The sequence below is a fragment of the Dipodomys ordii genome, unplaced genomic scaffold (genome assembly GCF_000151885.1).
Source record: "Dipodomys ordii isolate 6190 unplaced genomic scaffold, Dord_2.0 Scaffold24, whole genome shotgun sequence".
In the NCBI taxonomy this organism is placed as follows: domain Eukaryota; kingdom Metazoa; phylum Chordata; class Mammalia; order Rodentia; family Heteromyidae; genus Dipodomys; species Dipodomys ordii.
Genome location: NW_012267240.1, coordinates 11,966,740 through 11,983,796, shown reverse-complemented (window position 1 = coordinate 11,983,796; position 17,057 = coordinate 11,966,740). Strand labels below are relative to the sequence as shown.

Genomic DNA, 17,057 nt, shown 5'->3' with positions numbered 1-17,057 from the left:
TTTATTGTGAAAATACCATACAGAGGGGTTACAAGGTAATGAGTACATTTCTTATCAAGCATTGTTGCCTCCTCCTTTGTTTCTCCTTACTATCCCTGCCCGCCCACAATCCTCAGATCTCAGCCTCCTGAGTAGCTAGGATTACAGGTGTGAGCCACCCATGCCTAGCCTTACTCAAGCTAGTTTAGCACCACTATCCTCTTGAGTAGTTGGGATTACAGTTGTGCATCATTACACGTGATGTTAGATGCAAGAATTTTATTCTGTTCTTCACCACATGTTTTTGGGACATCAGCTCAGGTTCATAAATAATCACCAATAAAACAAGATTCCTTTTTAACATGTCACCTTTAATTTACACTCCTGGTTAGTGTATTTTCATTTACATTTCCAAACCTTAAAATAGTTTGTTTCTAATTTAATGAGATGTTTTCTTCTCTTCATTGGGAACGATTATAATAAATACTGAGTATCATACATTTTCCTAAGCTTTGTACTCAAATTCCTTCACAGTTATCATTTGTGAACAGATTAATTTTAATTACAGAAAATTTTAATTACAGAGACAGACAGACAGACTCCATCAGAAAGTTCTTAAGAGATGAAAGAAGCTCATGAATAAATAAGTGGCTACAGCTTGATGCGGCATTTCAATACTTGACTTAGGTCATTTTAAGAATATGACATTGATCCCTCCCCCACAGTATAAGCCCTGTTTTCACTGTATTTGATGTTGGTATAATTTGGGGAGGGGAAGGAAAAAAAACAAATTGTTTAAATAAGAATACAGGTGGACCCATTGCAACAATGAGATCTATAAGACATTATGTCGAAAAATAAACTTTACAACTTTGGCGGGGGTGGGAGGGTGGGGGGGGAGGTAAGATGGGAAGGGGAAACAAAGGAGGAGGCAACAATGCTTGATAAGAAATGTACTCATTACCTTGCTCATGTAATTGTAACCCCTCTGTACGGTATTTTCACAATTAAAAAAAAGAATATAACATTGTATTAGGTATTCTGATTTCTTTCTTCTCTTACATCTTGAAGAGAAGATTGCTGTTCTTTCAAAATCAATTCTTGACTAATTTCTTTTTTGTGGCTTGTAACTGTTCTCTGTTAAATACATAAACCTTTCTATTTGTAGAATCAGATCATAGGAACTTTAATTTCAGCGATAATTATCATTTCACACAATAACAAATTTATTCCATTACCAAATTATTCTTTCCGGCATTTTTGGATAGCATAATTTCTTCTGGCAGAAAGAGAAAGAAAATTGTGTTAATGTGTTGATTATTATGGTATGCTGGGATTAGAATTATTTGTGACTGTAAGAAAATTAAAAATTTAAATTTGAATTCCATCAAAAATGGAAGAGTCTAAGGAACAGAAATATAAAAGAATCCATTATAAAGAATGATAATAATTAAGCTGTTATAATTCTAGTAGCCATGATTAACCAAAGGATTTTTGTTTTTTAGCTTGTGGTTCTGGAGATTGAACTCAGGGCCTATGCTTGCTAGACAAGTGCACCACTACTTGCGCCATGCTTCTTGTCTCTTTGTATATTGATTATTTTTGAGGTTATGTATGGGTTGTGTGTGTGTTTTTCTATTTTTGCTCTGCTAGCCTGAGCTGTGATATTCCTACTTGTGCTTCCCTGTGTCAGTAGGGTGGACAGGTAAGTGCCACTACACTCAACCATTGATTAAGATGGGGGTCTCATGAAGTTTTATGTCTGGGCTGACCGTGACCTGAGGTTCTCCAATCTCCACCTCCCAAATAGGTAGAGTTAGAGGCTTGAGCTACCATACCCAGCCACCAAAGGCATTTTTAATCTGCAAATCTATCAAGATTACTTTGTTCCACTTTTCTGTGATGATCACTCTAATAAAACCTTTCTCACCACAAATAAAATTCCTTCTACTTTAAACAAAAGCAACTTTTTAAATATGATATATTAAGTGAATGAATACATATCTAATTCCATAACTACATGATTAAATAAATATAATAATGAGAAATTTCTGTAGATAGGGTAAGTTTTGGACAGACAAAAAAGATTCATGAATTTTTAAAATTACTTTTGAAGCTAGGCACTAGTAATTCAGATCCATATCCTAACTTCTTAAGAGGGAGAGAACTAGAGGATTATAGTTCAAAGCAACCCCCCCCCACACACACACAAAGAAAAAGTCTATGAGACTTCATTTCCAAAATAGCCAGCAAAAAAAAAACTACACTGGATGCATGACTAAAGTAGTAAAACACCAGCTGAACAAACATGAGCCAAGCAAGCTTGAGGCCTTGATTTCAAATCCTATTACAGGCAGAAAGAAAAATAAGATTTTAAGCATTAACTCATTGCAATGTGGCACAGACTTTAAAGGAGTAATGATAGTTTCATAACAAGAAAGTCTCATAAAATAAAATGTTTATATTTATTCAAAAGCATAGTGCAAGTTAAAACTTTATGGTTTTAATCAGAGCTACTTGTCTTGCACTAGTGCACCAGACTTATTTTCTTTTATATCAGAATTAATGTCTTAGAATTAACATTATGTTAGAATTAACATCTTATCTTTTTGTTTCCTTTTATCTCCTTGTTTTAACCTTGGACTATCTAACTGAAATTCAGTAACTGCTAACTAGACGACTCTTGAATAAATATAAATTGAATATGAGAAGGAAACATAGATGTGGCAGAGAATGGATAAAGAACATTGAGTTCATGGGTATGTGGTTGCCATTTAATGATATATCCTATAAGGCTGGGGGCGGAGTGCAGGTGCAGCCTAGAGCACTAGGCTAATGTATACACAAGGCCTTGGGGTTTATTTAACAAAGAATTATGTTTGTTGGGGCTGGGAAGGTGGCTCAGTGGTAGAGTGCTTGCCTTGCATGCCTGAGGCCCTGGGTTCGATTCCTCAGCACCACATAAGCAAAAAACAAAACAAAAAAAAAAGAATTATGTTTGCTACGTGCCAGTGGCTCGTGCCTGTAAACCTAGTTATTCAGGTGCCTGAGATCTAAGGATCATAGTTTAAAGCCAGCCCAGGCAGAAAAGTCTGTGAAACTCTTATCTCCAGTTGACAACCAAAATGGCCCTTATCAAGAGTGAGGTCTATTCTGTACCCCATATAGATAGAGGAACATAGGCAACCTATGTTCTCCTCATTGGAGGAGAAGGACTAAGGAGATTAAAGACTTGATTGACACTCATGCCAAGGCAAGGATGGAGAGAGGAGCACAGTTTTAATAGGCTGCCAACTGCAGATGAGCAGGAGGAAGGTGGAGGAGCTGAAAGAAGAGAAAAAATTTGGGTGCATACAAAGATCTTGTATAAGCTCCAAGATCTGAAAAAGGGGAAACTGCTGCAGATATCTGGTGGGTTTGAAAAAAGGAGGCATAAGTCACATGACCAGTCCCCCCACTAAGAGAAAATGCTGGAATTGGTATAAAAATGGAGTAGGGTATGGACAATAGAGATTAACAAGAATAATAGAGATTAGAACAATGTGAGACCTTATGAGATGTGTTGCACAGCATTTCATACTGACTTTTTATGCGATAACACTTAAAATTTACTCTCAGCAATTTTCTGCATACAATGAATCTAACCATAGTCTTGAAGCTATGTAGTAATGCTCTAGACTTATTCAATCTGTGTAAGCATGTCCTTTGGCCTCCTTCTTCCCATTTCCTTCACCTTCCAAGTTCACTCACCGCTTTTCTAGTCTATTCTATGCATTCAACCTTTTAAAAATTATACCTGTAAGTAAGATCAGTCAATATTTTCCTTTGTGTCTTTGGCCTATTTCATGTAGTATCAGGTTCTTTAGTTCATTCATGTGGTCATAAATAGAAAATAGTAGTGTTTGTTTCTTTGGGGAAACAAAAATACGTCATTGAACGTGTGTGTGTGTGTGTGTGTGTGTGTGTGTGTGTGTTTTCTTTAAATTCATCTGTTTATAGATACCTTGTTGGAATACCTTGGCTACCATGAATAATTCAAAAGCACAACTTAGAACCGCAATCACGAGTTGCAGCCAAAAGTGTTATTATAAATACTGAGATTTCTTGCAGAAATCCCCTTCCCTCTATCCCTCACCTCTTCTCTTGGGTAATTGTTGAGTTTATCCACATGGCAGGTGAAAGGCAAGAAGAACAAGTGATCTTGATAAGTCACAAACCAAATCATTGATGGATCCCTAGATAGTACATCATTGATGGTACCATCAAAACAATTGTTTTTATGAGTTCTAATTGATATATCTCAGGCATTTTGTTTTTCTTGCATTCATTTTTTTCATTGTCTAAAATGTTGCAAGTGGATTTACTTATACAACTATACACTGTTGCACGCAATAGTATTTCAGTGACTATTTTTGCAACTTTGGTCACAGTATGCATCGACTGTACTCTCAATACAGCTTCCATAGAAATTGGCTATGGCCCTGAGCACTACAGGGTATTTTAAATCAGTAATGTTGAAATCAGCTATCACACTGGACCTCTCGCTCTCAGTACTTCTAAAATCCCTCCTCAAAAACCACATTTTCCTTAGATGTTATTTCCCCGCCATCCTAATGTTATATTGATTCCTATGTTAGGAACATAAATCATCATTTTATCTCACTGTATGAATTGACTTGACCAAAGATAGTACTTACTGAACGTTGAAAAATAAATTAAATTTCTAAGGTATATAAAGAGATTCACCATTTGGCGTACCCATTTTTCAATATGGAAGCTTAAATCATTTTTAAAGTACTATTGTTTCTATTTCACTTAAGTGTACACTTAAAAGTAAAATGATATTATAATATTCAGATCATACGTGAAGATCTATCTTTGTAGTTTGAAAATAGGCATCGGTCTAAGTCTTCAAATTTATATTGGATGTATACATTATCCTATGGGGCCATTTTCTAATTGTGTAATTAAGATGTGGCTTAAAGCCCACAACTACTTTAGGGTAGAAAATAACTTCCTATTTCCCATTCCTAAGGTCAGAGCTGGTGAGATCCTAACCTTTCAGCTGTCTTTGACTTTTCTCAGAAACACACTGGTGCTCCTCCCACAAATAACCTCATGAAAACGATGCTTTGAGGAAAACAGCCAGTCTGATTGTTGTCGAAACAGCACTAACTCACGTCTGACTTTTACTAGGACATTTACGACCAGAGCAGCTTCGTCTTGTCTATGAGCCCCGTCACTGTACAATGGTGATTTGACTCCTTTTCACACCCGGTGCAGGTCACTTTTCTTTAGAGTAAATTGCCTGTCTAATAGAAAATTACTACTAAATTTTAGGAGAAAACAACCACTGGAGCCAATTGAGACCCCTTAGAAGGAAGTTAACAGATTATATTCGTGTGTGTAGAGCTGGATGCTGAGAACTGAACTTGGGTCTTGATGAGGAAAAGATCTATGTATGGCTAGCTCAAGAACCATTGGAAGGAGAAAGATGGAATTTAATTTCATTTGCATGGAGATTTGAAGGTTTGTCAGTCAATTGTCTTTAATTCTCATTACGCCCCAGCAAGGTCAGTGACTATAGGTAATATAAAGTGAGATTACAAGAAATTAAATAGCTTCAAAGGCTCCTAGAGTTTGTTAGTCATAAAGAGAAGGGGGTAGGAGGGTGTCCCTTGAATACTACATTGTGGTTTAAGGATGAAGACATGAAACTTAAACTACTTCTTATTATAAGTATAAATTATCTTAGGGACCTATTAGAATTTGTTCATTTGGGGGGGGGGGCGTAGAGGGTCCGGTCGTGGGGCCTGAACTCTGGGCCTGGGCGCTGTCCCTCAGCTCTTCAGCTCAAGGCTAGCACTCTACCACTTGAGCCACAATGCCACTTTTGGCTTTTTTCTTTTTGCTTATGTGGTGCTGAAGAATAGAACCCAGGGCCTCATGCACGCAAGGCAAGCGTTCTACCACTGAGCCACCTTTCCAGCCCTGAGTTTGTCCCAGTCCCGAGTTTGTTCATTTGGCAGCATTTCTACATGTGTTTGGTTACTTTCTTTTCCCTCCTTAACTGGTGACTTTGTATTCACTCTGTTTTCCTTTTTTTTTTTTTTTTTGGTCCATTGCGTAGCTTTGAACTCTGGACCTGGATGCTATCCTTCAGCTCTTCAGCTCAAGGCTAGCACTCTACCACTTGAGCCACAGCACCATGTCCGGTTTTCTGAGTAGTTAATTTATTGGAGATAAGAGTCTCATGTACTTTCCTGCCTGGGCTGGCTTTGAACCACAATCCTCAGATCTCAGCCTCCTGAGTAGCTAGGATTACAAGCGTGAGCCACCAGCACCCGGTTATTTTCCCATTTGGGGGAGGGGGTATGGTAATATTTATCTTATTTTTTCATAGTTTTTTTAATCCACTTCTAGCATGCTTAAACACAAAAATTATACTAGCCTGTCTTTTTCAGCCCTTGAATATTTTTCAGATCCTTTTGCAATTCTTGGAAATAGTGATGTATTATAGAGAAAACAAATATGGATGGTAGGCTTGTTCTTGGTGTGAGCTCTCTTTGGTACTCCATTGTGGATATTTCAAGAGTTCAGTCTCTGGGATACTGAGAGGGAAGAGAACATGTGTACACACTCTCCATGTACGTGATTACAAAAACAATCACAATGTACGCTGAAAAAAATGGCCAGAGCTATCAATAAAGCATCTCAAAATGGCTGAGCCAACAAAAGAGAATGAGAAGTGACTTCTTAGATGTGGGTAGAGCTCTGAGAAGTTGGCCCAGAAATTCTGTGAAATGAGTAGCATTTGTCTAAGTAAATGTGATGGGTGGATCGCATTCCAGATTGTCGCGAAGACCCTAGGCAAAGCCTCCAGTTGAGAAATGATGGTTTATGAGCAGGACAATGAGAGAAGACAGTGGCTGCTTCTTTTTTTCTTATTAATAAGTTTTTTATTGTGAAAATACCATACAGAGGGGTTACAATTACATGAGCAAGGTAATGAGTACATTTCTTATTAAGCATTGTTGCCTTCTCCTTTGTTTCCCCATACCATCCCTGCCCTCACATCTCTTCCCCCTTACACCCCACCACACCCCCCCGCCAAAGTTGTAAAGTTTGTTTTTCTACATAATGTCTTATACAGCTCATTGTTGCAATGGGTCCACCTGTATCCCTATTTAAACAATTTGTTTTTTTTCCTTTCCTCTCCCCAAATTATACCAATTTCAAATACAGTGAAAACAGGGATTATACTATGGGGGAGGGACATACAAAGCAACAAAGAAATCATCTTATAAATATTTTAGAAACAATAGCAAGAAAGAAAAACCATTCAAGTCCTTATCTTCTTCTTTGTGATCATTCGGGTAAATGCCCAGAAGTGGGATTGCTGGGTCATTGGGGAGCTCTATGTAGAGTCTTTTCAGGAACATCCATACTACTTACCAAAGTGGTTGAACAAGTTTACACTCCCACCAACAATGCAGTAGGATTCCCTTCTGTCCACATCCCATCCAGCATCTGTTGCTATTAGAGTTCTTGATTATAGCCATTCTAACTGGAATGAGGTGGTATCTCAGTGTTGTTTTGATTTGCATTTCTTTTATGTCTAGAGAGGTTGAGCATTTCTTCATGTGTCTATTGGCCATCCTTCTTTCCTCTTCAGAGAAGTTTCTTTTTAAGGCTTTAGTCCACTTATTTATTGGGCAGTTGTTTCTTTGAGGATTTGTTGTTGGGGGATTTAAACTTTTGGAGTTCCAGGTATATTTTAGATATCAGACCCTTCTTGGTTGCATGGCTATTGAAGATCTTCTCCCAATCCATGGACTTTCTATTGATCTTGCTAGCTATGTCCTTTGCCATGCAGAAGCTCTGCAATTTCATGTAATCCCATTTGTCCAACCTTTCTTTGTTTTTTTGTATTTCTGGGTCTCTATTAAGAAAATTTCGGCCTGTGCCAAGGAAACAAGACCATACTAAAGCTACCAGCACAGCTATGTTTATTGCAGCATTATTTACTATAGCTAAGATATGGAACCAACCCAGATGCCCCTCAGTAGATGAATGGATCAAGAAAATATGGTATATATACACAATGGAATTCTATGCCTCCATCAGATAGAATGACAGTGCCCCATTTGTTAGGAAATGGAAAGACTTGGAAAAAATTATATTAAGTGAAGTAAGCCAGACCCAGAGAAACATAGGTCCCATGGTTTCCCTTATTTGCAATAACTAATATATGTCTCAAACAAGCAGAAACGGTCAGATAAGTTGATGTTAGGAGAAATGAACCCCAGTGGCTGCTTCTTAATCTTTATTTGGTCACTGGCACTATACCTGCCCAGGTGCCAGTCAAGTGCCTGTAGTGGGCCTTAGTATCAGTTTGTGTTTCTGGCATCTTGGTTTTTTAATTTTTTTGGTTGGTTAGTTGTTGGGTATTCTTTTATATTTTTTAAATTATCTGTAAGTAGTTATAGAAAGGATCGTCAATTCAACATGTCAGTTTATTAAATATGATCAATGTCTTCCCTTTCAGCATTCTCTTCCATCTCTCCCAACCCCACCCATTTCCTCAATTTTCCTAGTTCCATTTTCCATAGGTACATGGATCTTACATTTGCATTACCCCATCTTTTCACTCTCCATGCATCTACCCCTTCCCCTTGATCTCACCCTCCCATTATACATACCAAAAGCTCCAGCTTCCTAATATGCATTTTGCTAAACCGTGAGTTGGTTGTTCAAAGACATTACACCTTTGGAATCATCCCCTGTACATGAAGTAATTTCATCAATATGCTCTTATGTATATAAACAGATGTCCCTGTATAAGTTATATATTTATAATTTAGATCAAACATCCACAAAGGAGAGAAAAGCATGTGCCCTTTGGGATTTAATTTTCAGTGAGCTCTGAGAAACCCCAAAGAGTAGAAGACAATAATAGACCTTCAAGTGTTTGAAATGTATGATTAAAAACTATTTTTTCATATGGATATCAATGGCTCATACCAGTACTCATACCTAGTTACTCAAGAAGCTGAGATCTTGAAAGAAAATGATTAAAGCCATACCAGGCAAAAAAAGAGACTCCATGAACAAAATATGGGACTGGAGGTGTATTTTAGTTGGTAGAGTGTCACCCAAGCTAGTCAATTGAGAACAAGAGATTGAGTTCAAGCCCTGGTACCAGAAAAAAATATATATTTCTTCTCAAATTAAACAGTTTGTACTTAATATTGCCGCCAGTGGAAAAATCATCTACTTTATCTTTTCAATGCTTTAATTTATTAAGAAAAGCATATGAATTATGTGGATTTTGTTCATCCCAATAGATGGTTGCTCTAGGCCTGCATTAGGACAGTTTTCCTCTTGGATTTGCCAATGATGGTATAACTTAGCACCTCAGGATCATCATAGGATGGTTCCAGAATGAAACAACTGCCACATGAGGAAGAACTGAAATAGGACCAGCAGAAAATACATCAACGAAGACTCAGGCTTCATTTCATACACAAATTATGGGTTGAAATTCAGAGCTGCACCAGAAGATAGATAAGTCATTATATCGTTCTTTTTTTAAGGAGAAAAGTAAAATTAAATCCATGACCCAGTTACTGGTACAAACAGGAGTAATTCTTTTGATTACATCGCAAGTTTGACTGATTCAGGTCCAAGCACATTGTTTTCCCTTCCAAAAGAATTGTCAAATGAAACATAGGACACTTAGAGACTTTAAATTTCAAATAAAAATGAGTCATTTTTAAATAAAAATATATTGCATTAAAAATAGTTTTCAAAATCACTTATCTTTCTGAAATTCAATTTTAAGTAGTTTTCATTTGTTTGCTAAATCTAGCTACCCAACATTATAATCTATTCATATGAAATAGTTAACCAAATAAGGAAAATAGACATTGACATATTTTGAATTATAAATTACATATAATTAAATTATATGTTATATATAATATGTATGAAACATTATATATCATATATTATTAAATTATTAAATATATATATATTCCCCTAAACAAAGGCTTATGCTGTAATCCTAACTACTCAGGAAGCTGAGATCTGAGGATTACAGTAAGAAGCTAGCCCTGGCAGGAAAGTCTGTGAGCCTCTTGCCTCTAATTAACCAGCAAAAAGCTGGAAGTAGAGCTGTGTCTCAAGAGGTAAAACACTAGCCTTGAGCAATAAAGCTCAGAAACAGCACCCAAGCCCTGAATTCAAACAGTAGGACTGGCACACTCACACATACACACACACACACACACACACACACACACACACACACACACACACACAAATTTCCTTCCTCTGAACAGTAAAACCAAAACTAAATATTTTAAAATTTGCTTGCAGTACAAAAACCTGTGTTTAGTTTTCATCAACATCTGTCCTCATACAAACACAAGGAAGGCAGAATTCAATACTGCTTATAGCACTTGATTTTGGAGAAGCATTACCCTTGCACTTTGCCTGTGTTGTGTGGCTAATCTGTTTCAGTATCCTTAAGAGCTAGGCAGAAATGCAGAGTTCCAGGCTTCCCCAGACTCACAGAAGGAGACTGCATAGGGACAGAATTCTCCGTGATTGGCAGGCACAGGCTAGGTCAAGAAATACAGATTTTGTTCTATACTTGCAAACATGCATTAAGAATGCATTCATAGGCTCCCTTAGGAGGCGGAAGCTTGTAATATTGCCAGAACAACTGAAGGAGACCAACCTTAGGTGATTGGACTTCTAGGCAATGTTATATTCAGAAGAGAGACAAGGGGAGAGTGGGGGGGGAGAGAGAAGGAGAAAAAGACTTAATTATTAAAATTGGGGGCCGTGAGAAAAGGGAGTAGACTCTAGTTCGTCTTGTTCATTTCATTTTCCAGATAAGGAAAAAGATATGCAACTTTGTCCAAGTCCTCTGTTGGAAGATGGTTTCCCCCTTTCCACTTTCTCTCTGTTCATTGAGAAAAGCAACACAGAGTAGCAGAACTTTCAGATCAGCTGCTTGTCTAGGGCCATCAATCACCACAGGTGTCATCTGTCTCTCAAATTTGAAAATTATCCCCTCTACTTTTAAATGCATGTTTCCCACTTCCTTTCAAGGGCTCAATAACACAACACAAAGCTCTGTTGTCTCTCCACGCTGGAAGACACATCTCCAGCTGCAGTTCTGTGTACTTTGCTGAGAAGATGCTACAGGTTTGTTTGTTTATGGATGTGTCAGCTAATTGTCCTGCCACAGACCAATGAGATAGTCTTGGATGACTGTTCAGTTAATAAAACTGAAGGAGTAATTAGGGAGAATCCCTGCTCGTGTGGCCCACCCCAGTGTCAACATAGCAACAGGAACACTTTTTTTTCTTCTGATTGTGATTAATCACACAAATAATTCTCAGAAATGAAATTAAAATCGCCTACACATCACACCCCAAATATGTTTTCAAGCATTGCATCCTGGGTCTCTGCAACAAATTAATCTTCCCTTCTGGTTTGAATTCTGCAATGTTCCGCATACATCCTGTTGTGTTAGCCAGTGACCCTGTGAACTTTGTCAGTTTTCTGGAACAGTTTGAGTTCACTGTTCTAAAAAGACCACAGATTTGGAAATGTCCAAGCCTCAAGAAAGAAGTTTGGTATATTCCTTTCTTGACATGCCAAACTACAAGTTCATGTCGGGCTGGAATAATATTGAGAGCCTCTACTTTTCTTGGTGACTGTGTGCATAAGTCACATAGCATCAATACTAAGGATCTTTTCACAAAAACAAAATAATCTGTTGAGTATCTCAATGTCATAGTTTCCTTTTGTTTTCATTTATTCAGACATTTCTGAATAGCTTCAGATTGATACTAAAACACAATTTCAGTTAGGATTAATTGTTTTATAATCTCTTAGGCTTAGGAATTGCAAACATTAATCAAATGAGGCATGAGTATCAACCATCAGAACTATAGCATGGAAGATTTGTTGTTTCTTTTTAGTGGAGGTAGTAGTGGTGGTAGAACTTCAGAGCTTTATGCTTGCTAGATAGGTGTTTTAGACCCCTTTGGGGGTTATTTTTCAAGTCAGGTGTTGAGTTTCTATCTGGGACTGGTTTCAGATCATGACCTTCCTACCTATAGTTGGGATCACAGTCACGCACCACCATACCCAGCTTAGTAATAGTGATGCAAAATTTCCCTGATTTTTGCCTAGGCTGGTCTCAGTAATCATCCTCTGGATCTCTGCCTCTCCAGGTAGCTGAGATTACGGCCATACACCATCATTATCGACCCTTGTTTTAGTTTCTTTCATTGTGGTATAAAGTTAATTACCAGAGACAAGCAAAAACAAAGATCCAGGGATTTCAAATGACAAATAGATATTATTTTAAGGATAAGGAAACAAAGGTTCCAAAACCTTGAATGAGTTTTTCACGATCACATAATTTTTGGTGATGTAGAAAAATGTTTTTATACTTTTGTGAAAATATTTTATAAAGAAAGGAGAACTTTGATGCAGTTGTTATACTTATTTGACAGTTTTTAGGGCTAAGTAAGTCAAGGAATTGTGAAAGAACGTAAAATAAGATAAAAAAAATTTTAAAGTCCAGTTGTACTATTTTTTAATAGATTTCATTACAGAGTATCTCTAACCCAAAGTGCTTGAGATCAGAAGTAGATTTTGAAATATTTTGGATTTAGGATATTTTCAGATACCTTGGGGGAATTTTGGGGATGGGATGCACATCTAAACACAAAAATTATTTGTCACCTTCCATCTATGATCTAGAGGTACTTTGATAAAATGCTTCTAATAGTGCCATTTATGAAGCAAAGTTTTGTAGTATGGAATTTTCCTTTTGTGGAATTATATCTATCCTCAAAACATTTCAGAATTTGCAGCATTTGCAATTTCAGCTTTTCAGATTATGAGACCAGATAATCAACCTGTATAAATTTTAAGATATTGTCTTGGAAAATTCCCTTTCTTTCCATTAAGTCAAAACTATGGGAATAGATATAGTACGTGAACTTTTCCTGGAGTAAAAAGCAATCTTGCATGTTTTTGGAACTGTGTTATACCCATTGTATTGAGTTTATTTGTCATGTGGGCCCTGGACCATGAAATCACTCCATACATGACAGAATAGACAGGTATGATTATCATTGGCTTCCTTAATAATTTTGTCTGGTCCAAGAATGATGTTATAAAAATCCAAATGGTCCTTGTTAGTACAATGGCTCTCCACCCCTTAGTGCATATATGGATGTCCAAATTATGTGTGAGAGCTGGCCTCTCTAGGCATTTTATTTCTTACTGACATATTTCTATGCCTTTTAGTGAATAATGAATCAAGAAAAGTTATCTTTAAGTATATGTACATTATTCTTGAAAATAAATTTGTATTGTCTCAATAGAGGATGGTTCACTGTCTAGAGTATATCTGTACTATGTTTAGACCTTCTAGGATGAATTCACAGTGAACAGTGTCAGCAGCCCTGCAAACTTCTCGCCTAAGCCAAACTGAGGATCTTAGTCATTCGATTTAGTAACAGAAGCCTCAAGTGATTAATTGTGTCACATGTTTAAGGCATAAATAACAATAAAACAAGGCTCACAAATGTTGGATGCTGGATTCAATATAAACCATTGAATTTTGGAAATACCATTTTAAGCATGACTCTTTCATCTGCTACCCTCGAAGTTTTGTAGGCAATGTTGAGTTGCCAATTGGAAATGAATGACTTATAATCATATAGGGAAGATGCTCATAAAATGTAACTTCAGCAAGCACATTATGAATGTGATTGTCATTGCCCCTCTTTGGTGATAGTTATCTACCTAGAGCACCATGTCTTTTTAAGTGCTCGCTGCTAGCTGCTAGGCATTCTTGACTTTGGAAATGTAGAGCTACGAAGCAAAGGCATAATGTTGGCTTAGAGAGTCAGGCTTCGTAACAGCCCAGTTGTGGGGTTATGGAGGCTGATGGGAGCACTGTGGTATCCTCTTCAGAGCAGTATTACTTTGAGCTACAGCATGTATCCGCTGGCGATGGCCTATTGTCCCACTAAAAGCCCACAATTCTGATGTCATTTACTTCATGAGACTTGATCAGCTAATGAGTAGTAGGCATTCTGAGCATACAACGTTATAGATGCCACACATACTATTAAGCTCCTCTATGACCCAGCAATCCCACTTTTGGGCATTCACCCAAATGTTTACAAACAAGACCACACTAAAGCCACCAGCATGACTATGTTTATTGCAGCATTATTTACCATAGCTAAGATATGGAACCAACCCAGATGCCCCTCAGTAGATGAATGGATCAAGAAAATGTAGTATATATATTCACAATGGAATTCTATACCTCCATCAGAAAGAATGACATTGCCCCATTTGTTAGGAAATGGAAAGACTTGGAAAAAATTCTATTAAGTGAAGTAAGCCAGGCCCAAAGAAACATAGGTCCCATGGTTTCCCTTATTTGCAATAACTAGTATATGTCTGAGTCAAGCAGAAAAGGTCAGATAAGGTGATGTTAGGGAAATGAACCCTAAGATATGTATTCAAATGTTTTTTTTCTTTCATGCGATTATTTCTAACACATTTATAAGATTATTTCTTTGTTGCTATGTATGGTCCCTCCCCCACAGTATAACCCCTACTTTCACTGTATTTGATGTTGGTATAATTTGTGGAGGGGAAGGGGAAAAACAAATCGTCTAAATAGGGATACAGGTGGACCCATTGCAGCAATGAGATGTACAAGTCATTATGTCGAAAATGAACTTTACAACTTTGGTGCAGGGGAGGGGGGCGGGGAGGATTGGGGGGGTGGGGGGAGGATGGGAAGGGGAAACAAAGGAGGAGGCTACAATGCTTGATAAGAAATATACTCATTATCTTGCCCATGTAATTGTAACCCCTCTGTACAGTATTTTCACAATAAAAAAAAAAGAAAAAAAAGAGTAGAAAGTTACCTCAATGGGCATTTCTCTCAAAATGTGGAACTAATCATTACTACTTGGTGTAAAAACCTTCTCCCACAGCCCCTAATCAATCACATGGGCACACCATTGGCAAATCTAGCAAGACACCAAATGCCTGTATATGCAAATAGACATCTAACCTTTCCTTGCATTAAAATTCCTCAGATAGAAATAAACTTCCTTCAATATTTATTGCCTTATTTATCCCCAAATCACAGGCACTTTGATAAATGAAGTAATCGTTTCCAGTGTCACTGTGGCAGTGAAATGCATTTTAGTGTCTTTTGCTCCTGCAACTTCATAATTCATCTCAGCACATCTATTTCCAAGCCACCGGAGGTTTGCTTGATAGACAGAATGCTGGGGGCTTGGGAGCTGCAAGTAGCCTGAACTGCAGGGCCAGAATCATCTGTGCAGTATTTCACCTCATAGGCTCCAAATTATTCACGCCTTCTGATTAAGGATTCCATTTTTAGAATATGCCACTTTAAATGTTCAAGTATAAAAAGCCCTAAAGAGGTGTGCATGGGTTATTGAACAATTTCTTAAGATATTAAAGGATATTTCTTGGCACTACAATTGCTAGAAAGTCCATCCGCTAATTGAAAGCACACTTGTAGGACTCGTGCAAAGTTATGCAAAATTGTATTTTTTATTGAATTTAGCAAGATGAAGTAATAGTGATATAGACTTCTAGAGAAGAGAAATGTCAATGGCCATGTATTTTTTAAGACTTCATTTTTACCTGGTTGTATTTGGGCACTTTTCCCATACATATGCATAAGGATGAAATCTTGCCTTTAAGAAACTTTTAACTCCCAAATGAACTTCCACCTGCTGATGGTATAGAGCCCCAGGACAGATTTAACTGCAGCCTTTGAGAGTGTAGAGAATGGAACCTGTATCAATTTTAACTCTCATGAGACTAAAACATCATTTAACCTACTTGCTACATTTAATTGAGAAGCTAATCTAGACTAGTTGGCAAACTATGTTTCTGATGAGCATGTCTCACCCTAATGTTCATTACTATTATTATGTTTTTCATTTTCTGTTTTAGAGACGCCCAAGCCAATGGCCCGCGATGAAGTTTCGAAGAGGTTCAGGTCATCCTGCCTATGCTGAAGTTGAACCGGTCGGAGAGAAAGAAGGTTTTATTGTATCAGAGCAGTGCTAAAATTTCTAGGACAGACTAGCACCAGTACTGGCTTACAGGTGTTAAGACTAAAATTTTGCTTATATCTTTAAGACACACACACACACACACATACACACACACACACACACACACATGAACCCTAAGCTGCTATAGCCTGAAGGAAAAGAGATTTCTGGACATACCCAATCCAGGAAGGGCAAAAGATACACTAAATCTTGTATAAGACATTGTGTATACTAAACATAAAATTCCCTAATGGGATGACATCCAGAGTTCACTTGGAATATCTCCTCTGGACTTAGCAGAAATATGACAAGATTAAAATGCTTTTGGCTTTAGGTGCAGGGTTGCAAAGGAATTGAGAGAAAAATAATAATAATAAAGCTTTAGTTCACAAGGGATCTACAACCTTTGGTTCAAATGTTCTTCTCTGAGGTCTCAAAGATAACCGTCTCCCAAAGGCTGGAACTCTTTCTCTCGAAAGGGTACTGATGAAGTTTCAAGATTCCTGAGCATAGCTCATATGGGAACAAAACCAAACCCAAGCTAAGAGGTTTTCTATCTTTTCTAAACAGACCTGTGGCAAAAGGAGTTTGGTTTTCTACTCTTGATCCAGCTGCTGCATCAAGTTGATTACTTTATGGGATGAATCTTGCATCGGCACGGGAGATTTAAACTATGCCTACTTCTTCCTTGATAATGAGTGTCCCTTCTGAGACCTATGACAAACTTTCCAAGCTTTTAGCTAAGAGATAAAAAGGAGAAAGTAGCAGAAGAGGCTTTCATCCCCCCTGCCTCAGCACTGATTTGTTTTAAGAAGTGTTACCTCTCGTTTCCTCTCTATTCAATACTACAAAGCCAACCATCACTCTCGGCTGATGGAAATAACAGGAAATAACCAAGAGTTCCTTGATCATTTTTGA

At 37.5% G+C, this 17,057-nt stretch overlaps 1 protein-coding gene across 1 annotated transcript in view; it reads left to right on the top strand.

The window, feature by feature from the left end:
* Nucleotides 1–16,535, top strand: part of Plxdc2 (plexin domain containing 2) — a 394,422-nt gene extending 377,887 nt beyond the window's left edge. Inside the window, exon 14 of the mRNA XM_013014718.1 lies at nt 16,036–16,535. Coding sequence (XP_012870172.1) covers nt 16,036–16,152 — 117 coding nt within the window. The 3' untranslated portion in view covers nt 16,153–16,535. The remainder of the gene's footprint in view (nt 1–16,035) is intronic.
* Nucleotides 16,536–17,057: the final 522 nt, after the last annotated feature.